This window comes from Petaurus breviceps, unplaced genomic scaffold (assembly GCF_028583685.1).
Source record: "Petaurus breviceps papuanus isolate PSGF00001 unplaced genomic scaffold, PetGlider_PUasm1.0 174, whole genome shotgun sequence".
Classification (NCBI taxonomy): Eukaryota; Metazoa; Chordata; class Mammalia; order Diprotodontia; family Petauridae; genus Petaurus; species Petaurus breviceps.
The window spans coordinates 39,770,286-39,782,377 of NW_027185761.1; the positions used below are offsets into that span (position 1 = coordinate 39,770,286).

General features: G+C 43.2%; 1 protein-coding gene across 3 annotated transcripts in view; it reads left to right on the plus strand.

Moving 5' to 3' along the window:
• The window catches only part of PDZRN3 (PDZ domain containing ring finger 3), a 285,242-nt gene extending 274,442 nt beyond the window's left edge, over window positions 1–10,800 (plus strand). For all 3 annotated transcript variants that reach the window (XM_069084083.1, XM_069084085.1, XM_069084086.1), the window contains 4 exons: window positions 1,626–1,688; window positions 4,263–4,364; window positions 7,158–7,274; window positions 8,328–10,800. In XM_069084083.1, the coding sequence (XP_068940184.1) occupies window positions 1,626–1,688; window positions 4,263–4,364; window positions 7,158–7,274; window positions 8,328–9,890 (1,845 nt within the window). In that variant the 3' untranslated portion in view covers window positions 9,891–10,800. The remainder of the gene's footprint in view (window positions 1–1,625; window positions 1,689–4,262; window positions 4,365–7,157; window positions 7,275–8,327) is intronic.
• The last annotated feature ends 1,292 nt before the right edge of the window (window positions 10,801–12,092 follow it).

Genomic DNA, 12,092 nt, shown 5'->3' on the forward strand with positions numbered 1-12,092 from the left:
TAGAGATTCAGAGAGACAGAAATACATAGATTCAGAGGAGAAGGAGACAAACAGAGGAGGGGCAGACAGAGAGAAATAGACAGAAATGCATAGAGAGAATGAATAAGGAAGAAAAGGAGAGATAAAGAGAGACAGTGGGATGGGGAGAGGAGGGAGACATGGTGAAAACTTCTGGCTAATAGGTAGGCTTTAGAGTTTCTTCTCTAACTCTTTTTCCAGGACTTATAAGCACCCAAGCATTCATGGGCTATAACTTATAGGTACCTGGTAATAGTGAACACCTTGGCAATTTCTAGGTTTTCCACAATGCAACTGATTTATCTTATTTTTGACCTAGGTGTCCAAGGGATGGGAGGCTTCATGGCATAGTGGGTAGAAGGCATATCTATAACAAGGTGCCTTGGAGTTAGTAAACCCCAAGGTCAAGTCCTGCCTCTGACAGTGGCCATGTGACCCTGGGCAAGTCACTTTAACTTCTCAGTGACCCTTTAAGACTGCAAGTGACAGTTCCTGATTTGCTTCTGCAGAGAAAGTGTCTGCACCTCTAGTTCCCTGTGTTGATGAAATCCAGATCTGGACCCCCCAAAACAAACATGGGATGTGTGGGGTTTTGGTCCTTAATATCTGGAGGAAATAGAATGAATGCCCTAAGCCTAACATAATGGTGGTCTGTGAACAAATACATTTGATTGACAACCCTTGCTGGCTTTATGATCCTTTGGCCCTCGTGTTATTTGGGGACCCTTCCTTTTCTAAACACTAGTCTGTAGTTCTCTCTAGAATTTGGGAATCTTCAGTCATTGTGATATAAAAGTTTTCTAAATATCATATAACATTGATAGAAACCATAAGGAAAAACATTGTTATCTGTTAGTGCTTCCTCATCTTTTCACTATTTGGCTGTTACTTATGGGCACAAAAGCCCCACGGTCGTCCACTTCTTTCACCAATTTTTTAAGCATTTTTGTTTGAAGTTTTGAGTTCCAAATTCTGTCTCCCTCCTTATCTCCATTTCCTCCCCGCTCCCTGGGATGATAAGAAACCAGGTGTAGGTTATAGATGTGGAATTATGTAAAACGTTTCCATATTAGCCATTTTTGTACAAGAAGACTCAAATAAAAGGGGAAAAAATGAAGGAAAGAAAGCATGCTTCAGTCTGTATTCAACCGATATTCTTTCTCTGGAGGCGGATAGTATGCTTGATCATTAGTCCTTTGGGCCTGTCTTGGATCATTGTGCCCAGTGTTATTCTTGTCATCAGACACTATTTCTGGGATACTGGCTGTGCATTTGTGAGCATAACAGACCAGACAGTGGAGCAACATGTAATAGGTTCATTTCAGATATTGGCTGAGGTTTCGGTCACCTCCAAAAAGGGGATGGAGATAAAACAATCCCACCCTTTTGCCCCTTGCTTGTCAGCTGGCAAACTGCCCTTTTCTCTACAAAGATAATACCAAGCAGTTTCCCTAAGGGTGACGGCGTTTATTAGAGGCTGACTTTTGAAACTCTTTCATTGTTTGCTTCTAAGTGGGTCCAGTGGGCATCGGGACTGTACATCTCTGTGGTTGAACTCATAGGTGCTTGGAGCTGAAAGAGACTAACTCCCCTCCTCTGTCTTTCAGATTGATCCCAACAGCATTGCTGCAAAGGATGGACGCATACGAGAGGGAGACCGGATCATCCAAGTAGGTTGCCTGCTGGTTTGTGTATTTGCCCATTTAGACCTCCTTCTGTACAAGCACAGAATGTCAAGATTGGCAGTAACCTTGGGGGAACTAGTCCAAACCAGTCTCTTCTCCTCTCCTCCCCAACAAAAGATCATCCAATTCCTACTTAAGGACCTCAAGTGACAAAAGAACCCACTATGTACCTCTTTAAAGAGGCAGCTAGGTAGTGAGTGAATAGAGCTCTGGACCTGGAGTCAGGAAGACCTCAGTTCACATGTGACCTCAGATACCTATTGGCTGTGGGACCCTGGGCAACTCACTTTTTTATTTGCTTATTTTTGGGGGGGAGGAAGGAGGGCAGGGCAGTTGGGGTTAAGTGACTTGCCCAAGGTCACACGGCTAGTAAGTGTTAAATGTCTGAAGCCACATTTGAACTCAGGTCCTCCTGACTCCAGGGCCAATGCACTATTTACTGTGTCACCTAGCCTCCCCTAGGCAACTCACTTAACCTCTGCCTGCCTCAGTTTCCTCAACTGTAAAATGGGAATAATAATAATAGAACCTATCTCCCAGGGTTGTATCATCAAAATAATATTTACAAAGCATTTCACAAAGTTCAAAGCCCTACATAAATCATTATTTTTGATAATTATTACCTCCTGAGTTATCTCATTCTACTTGTGGGCAACTCTAATTCTTAGGAAGTTTTTCTAGTCTCAGACCTCAATATATCCCTTTGCAGCTTGAGCTGTTTCTCCCAGTTATGGAGTCCAATAAAACAAGCATCATCCCCAAAGGTATTAGCTAGGGCACTGTAAGTCAGTAAAGCCTGAGTTAGCATCTCACCCCCCGATACTTAGGCTGTGATAGCACTGGGCAAGGCACTCAGCCCTTTCAGCCTTAATTCCTCATTTGTAGTAGGAAGATAATAGCACCCACCTCTCAGGGTTGTTATAAAGCTCAAATGAGCTATTTGTAAAAGGCTTTGCTAACCTGCAAGTCCTGTAAAATGCTACCTATTATTATTACTTCTAGCCCTCCTGGGCCTCCCATTAACATTAATACCCTGCACTCTATGCATACAGCCAGAACATAGGATGCAATGGCTGGATTTAATACCAAAGACTTTGACTTCTTGCCATTTAGAGATTAATGATAATGGATGGGTCCGATATTGCAAGTTGAGACTTGCAGAAGACATTTAGCAGAGTCTCTATTTCCAACTCTCCTTTAAGTTCCCTGAAATTATTTATAGACCAAGTTTTTCAAGTTCTGCTCCCCCCCCCCCAGGTAGAAAATAATCTTTAGAAGATTTCAGTAAAATTAATTGAATTGTTCCTAGTTTGCATGGCTGAATAATTAGCCCACTTCATGGAGCTGCTCTTAAGGATAGTCTTTTTGTCTTAAAAGTTCATTTTCACCTCAGTAAGACCTTCCATATTATAGTCATCCATCTTCCTGAAGGACTCCAGTTACTTCTGGTCAGGTGTCCATTCATCACTTTTTTAACTCCTGTCTCTAGCACGGAGTTCTCATAGACTGTTAGAGCCGAAAGGGGCAACAGGGAACAATGGAATCCTGCCCCTTACTTCCTGTTGGACCGTGGGGTAAAGCTATTGCTCTGGTTCTCTGATCGTGCAAAATGGAGGGTGGGAAGAATGGGCTAGATGGTTCAGAAGGTTTCTTCCAACTCTAAAGCCATAACTTATGATACTATTTTCAATCTTCAGCCCCAGAACTCAGTACAGTGCTTTGTAAATGCTTATTCATTTGATCTCAGCATCCCACAAGGCTCTGCTTTGTTCTGTTTCAGGGCTAGGGGTTCTGTGCCTTCCTCTGACTCATTGTACACTCACCAATTTCCAATTCATCATGTATCATTCTCCTAAATAATCTAAGAAACTACAGGGTCAAAACTAGACTCATTAGCAAAGTTGCTTCTTTCTATCTCTGTCTCATTCCCTCTCTGTCTCTGTCTCTATCTCTGTCTCTTTCTCTCTCTGTCTCTCTGTGTCTGTCTGTCTGTCTCTCTGTCTCTTTCTCTCTCTCTGTCTCTCTCCCTCTCTGTCTCTCTTCCTCTCTGCCTCTGTCTGTCTCTGTCTCTCTGTCTCTATCTGCCTCTCTCTGTCTCTCTCTTATCTTCCTTCTGGTGTGCTAGTTACCTCCAAGTCTACGTGTAGTATGACTTGAGTTTTTCCCACGCACACTCCTGATTCAGCACCCTCATTACACACACTTCCATGCCTTTACCTTCCTTTCCCCATGCCCCAGCACAACACCTCTCTTTGCTGCCTGTTGCATCTCAGTGATAATCCACCCAATGCCACCTGTGCTGTTTATTGCTTCAGCAATGCAGTTACCTCATCAGCTAAACCAGCATTGGCTTTCTCATAGGCGGGTGCCAAGAGAAAAAGGCGATGGTATAAGGCCTTTGCTATGTTTGGAGACAGGCTGGGCATGATAAATGAGGCTCTGGGTGGGAATAAGGGAGGTTCTGGGAGTCCAGGGCTGATGGTGGGGTTATGCAGAGCCAGGATGGATAAAGTCCCTACACACAGACTGATCGAATGACTGTACCCTTTTTTTTTTTAGATTAATGGTATAGAGGTACAAAACCGAGAGGAAGCCGTGGCGCTCCTTACAAGTGAAGAAAGCAAGAATGTCTCCTTGCTCATAGCAAGACCTGAACTCCAGGTATGGCAGCTTCACATGTGTACAAGGACATTTCTTTTGTTTGTCCTTCATGGTTTAATGTCAGCACCTGTCTCTCTAGTTCAATAAAGTATGTTATAAGTAATTATTCTTACCTTGAGTGCTAACTCTGCTTTGGCCAGGTAGATGAATTTCTACTGTGTTTCAGAATCCATTTTATTGTTTGCCTTCTAAAGAAAAGATTTCTGCCTTAGTATCTATTTAGGGCTAATGGATCACTGTTCTAGGGCAACAACAAAATCTAGGAACCAGAAAAAAAGAAATCAAAGAGAAAAGAGAGCATTCCAGTCCAGTGTCATAAACTTATTGAGGACAGGGCCATTTATCTTTGTATTCTTGGCATTTAGTTGTGACTTTTAGAAAGTTTGAGAGACAGAATTTCTGGATAGTCATTTTATTAATACTGCTAGCACTTCAATAAAAGAGGTCAGTGACATTCTCGAATGCCAAAGATCATCATGGCAACAGGTTCATGGCTTATATGCCCTAGGAAAAAAATGGGTGTTCCAGAGGGTGGCAATCAATTCTGATGGATTAACAATTAATGAGAGAATGAATATTACAATGAGAAGTGGGCTCACTCCAATGAGGAACTGGCTCTCTACAGCCAGACCACCCCTAGTTTTGTGCAATCTAATCAAAGATTTTAGCCCCACCTGAACACAGTGGGCTTCCCCATTTTAGATTAAATGCCTTGTAAATTTGGATGGTGTCTGACAAAGATTGGGAGAAGTTAATTCAATTATCAGTAATGTCTTTCAAGTTACTGAACTTTGAAATGAGGACTATAGAAAAAGGGGGAAGTCTGGGTCTCCCCAAATCATTGGTTATTAATAATCATTTCTCTTGTAGCCCCAAGAACATAGAAGGGTCATTGTTGAATTCCATAAATGCTTCAGTTTCTTTCAGGTATTCCTCCTCTTTCAAGATTGACCCCTAATAGGACATTAGCAAGGTTACAACCTAATCCTTCAATTGATAAGCATTTACTAAGTGCTTCTGTGCTAGTTACTAGAGACAAAAAAGAAACACTCCCTAACCTCAAGGAGCTTACATTCTATACGGGAGTGTATACATTATTTTTCAGTCATATCCAACTTTTCCTGACCCCATTTAGGGTTGTCTTGGCAGAGATACTGGAATGGTTTACCATTTCCTTCTCCAACTCATCTTGCAGATGAGATATACACAATTAGGTATAAACAAAATAAATGCAAGGTAATTTGGCAGGGAGTGGTAGTCTTTCGTTGTCCTTTCTAGGAACATGTATTTCATATGCACAATCTACTCATCTTGAATGAGGAACACAACTTGATAACTATAACTTCAGTCTCCCGCACAGTTTCTGAAGGCAGTGATGAAGTATAGATTGCCACTAAAGAAATTCTCTGACCTTCATTTGGCCAGGTAAAGTGGAGGAAGAAGAATGAAGAGGTTGAAACTCTGGACTAGGTCCCATTCTACCTTATATGTAGAGACCCAAACTGAAAAACAAATGAGAAGCGATCACAAAAGGGGATAAGGGATTAAGTGATGATGATATTGCTGGAAGGCAGGGACTTTAGCAGTCATTAACATCATGGATTCTTAACCTGGGCCCATGATCTTGTTTTTAGAAAAAAAAATCCATGACTACATTTCAAGTGGTTTGTAATCATATGTAACTTTGTCTTGTGCATTTAAAAACATGATTCCGAGAAGGGTTCTATAGATTTTGCCAAGGTTTCAAGGCTTCCAGGGTTCTAAGACACAGAAAAAAGTTTAAGGACCCCTACACTAGTTCAGTAAACTCAGTTTACAGATAAGGAAAGAAGTGATTTGGGGGGGGGGGTAATTAGGTGGTGCAGTGAGTGGATAGAGTGCCTGGCCTAGAGTCAGGAAAATTCATCTTCCTGATAATTACTAGCTGTGTGACCTTGGGCAAGTCAACCCCAATTGCCTTGCCCTTCCCCCTCCAAAAAGCAAAACAAAAACAAAAAACCAAATGGGGTCATGAAGAATTAGACACAGTTGAATAGCAAAAAGCTTAAGGTTCCAGATTCAGGTATGGAACCTGGGCTCCTGACTTCTTGTCCTTGGCTACCCTTCTGTGAAACCTTATAGGCTTGTCTAAGTACAAGGGACACCTTGGATTTCATTTTTCATCCCCAATGTTTAGCACAGTTCTGTGAAAACGATGACATTGTGTGTAGGACAGCTGTCCCGGGAAGAAAGGGAAATTAATGGAGAAGAGTTTCTTCCAGTAAATTTTAATGAGTTTCCAGAGTACCTTGCTCTTCTTTCTTTAAAGAGAGGACCTAGAGATTTCCTAAGAAAGCAGAAAAATACACAAGTTGTATTCAGTCAATCACTGTCGAGCATTTGCCAAGTGATTACTATGTGCCTGGTCCTGTGGATCATTAGGGACATAAAGAAAGACCAACAGTCCCTTTCTTTGAGGATCACATGTTCTAAAGGAGGAAAGGGATCTAATTTGCAAATACATAGATACTTAAGAGATAGAGAGAGAGCAGAGGAGAGATAATTGCAGAAGGGAATGTACTAGCAGTTTAGAGGATCAGGAAAGGTCTCCTGAGGAAGGTAAGACTTGAGGTGAGCCTTGAATGAAGCCAAGGAAAGTAAGTGATGGAGGGAGAGAAGGAAGGAATTCCAGACATGAGGGAAAGCCAGTTCAGAAGCAGAGGAGATTCAGGAGATGGAGTGTTGGAACAAGTAAGACAGTGTAAATAGACCTAAGTCCTGCTGAAGCCTTATCTCTGCTTCCCCTTCCCACAGCTGGATGAAGGGTGGCTGGATGACGACAGAAACGATTTCCTGGATGACTTACACATGGACATGTTGGAAGAACAGCACCACCAAGCTATGCAGTTCACGGCTAGCGTGCTTCAGCAGGTCAGAATGTGTACATACATACAGACGGATGGGCACTTAGCCCAGAATGAGCGATCCTTATCCCTTTTCCCTCACCACCCTCTCCCAGTAGAACCCAAATTTGGAAGACCATTATAAATGCCAACCAGAAATTCCCATGGGAGCCTAGATGGGAAATTCCCATTAGGAGAGAAGGGTTGTAATCAGCACTGTGGGAGCTGGCAATGAATGGAGACTTTCAATGTTCTGCCTAGCTGTGTTCAAGCTAGCTTGAGTATAGGATGGAAATAATAGAAGTGCTTTTCCATTCCATAACTAATAGAATTCAAGCTATTAACAAACATTCTTGGCCAGGAGAGTATCACTGTTCTGAGTTCTTAAGTTGAAAAATAAAACTTGTATTGCTGACTGCCTGAAATGGGCTTAGTGAGTACCTATGACATCATTGACCCATCAACAGAAACAAATGATCTTCTAAAGAGTCATCACATTTCTTTTAGTGGAAGAGTGATTTTAGCACGAACAGGAAGGTTTTATTAAAACACAAAGGGCTGGAAATACTAACAGCCACCATTGCTACAGACAGTTACGTAGAATTTGGAAAGTAGTTCATGTTGCTCCTCACACACCACAACCCCACAAAATAGGTGCTGTGGGTATTCTTATCCCCATTTACAGATGGAGAAACTGAGGTCCAAGTAAAAGGGTTCACTCAGGCTTACACAGCTAGTGAGCCTCTGAGGCAGGTATCAAAACTAACTAGGTCCCTCTTGACCTTGGGTGCAACAGTCTTTCTACTACATCACATAGTATTGTAAAATATGATGGAAACTCTAAATGATTCACACAGCGCTCTTTTATTATATCACACTGCCACTCTGAAATATTAGGGACATTCTGAATGGTTCAGCCCATCATACCCTTCTAAAACAAACCGAAAACACTCCCTAAAAATAAAGATCTCTCCACATCCACAAATGCGTTTTTATAAGATGAAAGTCCAAGATGGGAGATCAGTGCCATATACTTTGCCCTTTTCATCAGTATTGTTGTTGGTTTGTGTTTGTTGTTTAGAAAAAACGTGAGGAAGACGAAGGTACCACGGACACCGCCACGATCTTGTCGAACCAGCACGAGAAGGACAGCGGCGTGGGGCGCACGGACGAGAGCACCCGCAACGATGAGAGCTCGGAGCAGGAGAACAACGCCGACGACCACACCACGTCTTCTAACACTCTGGGGAGCCAGAGGAAAATGCTCTACAGCCAGGACACCCTCGGGAGTGGAGACGTGCCCTTCAGCAACGAGTCCTTTATTTCGGCCGACTGCACGGACGCCGACTTCCTCGGGATCCCCGTGGACGAGTGCGAGCGATTTCGGGAATTGCTGGAACTCAAGTGCCAAGTGAAGAGTGCCAATCCCTACGGCCTGTATTATCAGAACAGTGCCCTGGAAGTGGCCAAGAGTGACCCCGAGAGCGTGGACAGAGAGCTGGAAATGCTGAACGAGGAGCTGCGCAACATCGAGTTGGAGTGTCTGAACATCGTCAGGGCCCACAAGATGCAGCAGCTGAAGGAGCAGTACCGGGAGTCGTGGATGCTTCATAACAGCGGCTTCCGGAATTACAACACCAGCATCGACGTCCGGAGGCACGAGCTCTCCGACATCACCGAGCTCCCCGAGAAGTCAGACAAAGACAGTTCCAGTGCTTACAACACTGGCGAGAGCTGCCGCAGCACGCCGCTCACCCTGGAGATCTCCCCAGACAACTCCCTGCGGAGAATTGCCGAAAGCATCGGCTGCCAAGGCGGAGACGGGGCCATGGGCAGCTCCGCGGCTTGCAAGGCCTCCCAGAGGAATCTGCTGTCCATCACAGAGAGCCCAGAGACCAGCAGCCCCAAGTACTGCCCCTCTCCAAAAGAGCTCGACCTCAGCAAACAGGAGAACAAAGAGAAAAAGGCCGGTGAGGAAAGCAGGAGTCCAACTCAGAGCCCAAAGTTGGGTGGCTCTTACCTCTCCCCCTATCACCACTCGCCCTACAAGCACGCTCACATCCCTGCCCACGCCCAGCACTACCAGAGTTACATGCAGCTGATCCAGCAGAAGTCAGCCGTGGAGTACGCCCAGAGCCAGATGAGTCTGGTCAGCATGTGCAAGGACTTGAACTCCTCCAACCAGTCCGAACCCCGAATGGAATGGAAGGTGAAGATAAGAAGCGACGGGACACGTTACATCACCAAGCGGCCAGTGCGAGACAGGCTCCTGCGCGAGCGAGCCCTGAAGATCCGAGAAGAGCGGAGCGGCATGACCACGGACGATGACGCCATCAGCGAGATGAAGATGGGGCGATACTGGAGCAAAGAGGAGCGGAAGCAGCACGTGGTGAAAGCCAAGGAGCAGAGGCGAAGGCGCGAGTTCATGATGCAGAGCAGACTGGACTGCCTGAAAGAACAGCAAGGGGCTGAAGAGAAGAAGGAAATGACCATCATCGAACTAAGCCACAAAAAGATGATGAAGAAGAGGAACAAAAAGATCTTTGATAATTGGATGACGATCCAAGAACTCTTAACCCACGGCACAAAGTCCCCTGATGGCACTAGAGTATACAATTCCTTCTTATCAGTGACTACTGTATAATTTCCATTTCTGAATTGTGTGTATATAAAAAAAACAAACCAACTCTACCATTGGGGTCAAAATTCCTGCCTCGTTGAATGTGGCAAGTTTTTGTATATAAGATAAATAGAGTCCTTGTGTTTATAGGTGAAAAACTGAACTCTACAACATCGGGTGTGATAACTATTTTAACAGGAGAAAACCACCCTGCCTATCTTTGAACGCAATATTAACAAACCGCTTTTTTCAGATAACTGATTGTACTTTTTTACTTGTTACCTTTTACATAAAGTGTTTTAAATTTCAGAAATCTTCTTATTAACCATACTTACACAAAAGAATTTGTTTAAACTATATTCATATTAAAAAAAAGTTAGACATGCTTTTCTTTTCCTGCCTGAAACAAAAATGCAACTGCCAATATGTATTTTTACGAAACCCTCTTTTGTACCATTACCTTGCCCTGGGTCTGCCCTACTTGGGGCCAGTTTATTAATACTTTAGCTCAAGTTGTTGGCAGCTCGGCATCACTGATTTCCCTTTGTGTGAGCTGTTCTAGGATACTTCCCACACATAACCAAACCAGCAGTGTTTAGCGTTGTGATCCACATTTACACATTTTTCTTTGCGATATTCCTAAGGAAGCGCCAAGGTTTAACAAGAAGGGCCTGGAGCAGAATATCCTGTGGCTTTAAAGGAGGTTCAAGCATGTTTGCAAATGTTGCAGCCTGTTGAAAGAATTTGCATGTACAGGAAAGTTGTTGATACGAGACCGTCTGTGTGATTTTTTAAGTGCCCCCTCTAGTATCTGTTTGCTTTGTAGAGTTGAATGTACTGAATTTAATAAGCAGTTTCATGGAATCATGATGAGTTACAAACATCAAGATGAGGTCAAAATAAATTATTATTTTCTATTTGATCCGCTTTGAAATGATTCCTTCTCGTTTGTCCTGGGGGAGCGCCTTTCAGAGTAAACTGTGGGGTGGAAGCCACCAGAACTCTTCAGAGGTAGATTTTGACATCTTCCCCACTACTTGTCCATCATTCACTGGCTCATGCCCCCTCAGACCCTTCATATGACCATAGAGCAAGAAATAAGAGGGACCTTAGCGCCATTGAGTCCAGCCTCTTCATTTTATAAAGTAGGATCTTAAGACCCACAGAGTTAGTGATTTGCTCATGGTCACATAAGTGATAATAAAAGTATACATACACATACATACATGCATGTGTGTATGCATGCATATATACATACATAATACGCACATACATATATGTATATACACATACATATAGCCTTTAAGAGTTGCCAAGCACTTTACGAATATCTCATTTGATCTTCAAAACAACCTTATGAAGTAGGTGCGCTTTTTATCCCCATTCTACAAATGAGAAAACTGAGGCCAACAGAAATCAGATGACTTGCCCAACGTCACATTGTTAGGTATCTCCTGCTGGATTTGAACTCACATCTCCCCAGCTCTAGATCTAACATGCTAACCACTGTCCCATCTTAGCTATAGTAAGTAACAGAGCTGGAATTTGAACTCGAGTCATCTTCCTCCATATTCAATCTTTTTCTGCAATACTAACCTGCCTCTCTGATGTGAAGTAGGGCTCCCTGACACATGGGAAACCCATGAATATTTTACCAAGTGAAGGAGTCCTCTGATAAGCTGTGTACTATGGGATCTAAGTAGTCTGTGCCATGGGATCTAAGTGGTCTGCGTCGTGGGTAAAGACTGGAATTGGGCTAATATCTTGTAAATAGGAACAGCTATTAATTCACTTCCTAAGATTGTGTTGACACTCCTCTGTTTAAACTGAGAGTTTTTTACAAGCCATTACTGCCTGTCAGTAAGGGGTATTGAGCTTGGGTCCCGAAAGGATATATGAATTACTTCGGTCCTACAGCTCCTGTGTAAGGCCTTTGGCTCAGTCAATATTGGAGTGGAATAATAGCTCTCCTCAAGGCAGGGGTTTTATCTAAGCTAACAATTGATCATCCTTCTACTCCCAGCTACCAACAAGCCATCATTAGTTAATGAATTTGCAAAGAGTCAGGCTCTGTTTACAGACAACCCCCACACCATCTCCCATCAACATAAGACAAACATAAAGTGGAAAAACCAGCTAGACATCAGGTTATTTGGTCTGTATTGTGAAATACAAATAATTTTATGATCTTATAGCCTTTTTTTCATGGAACTGACTGAAATTTTG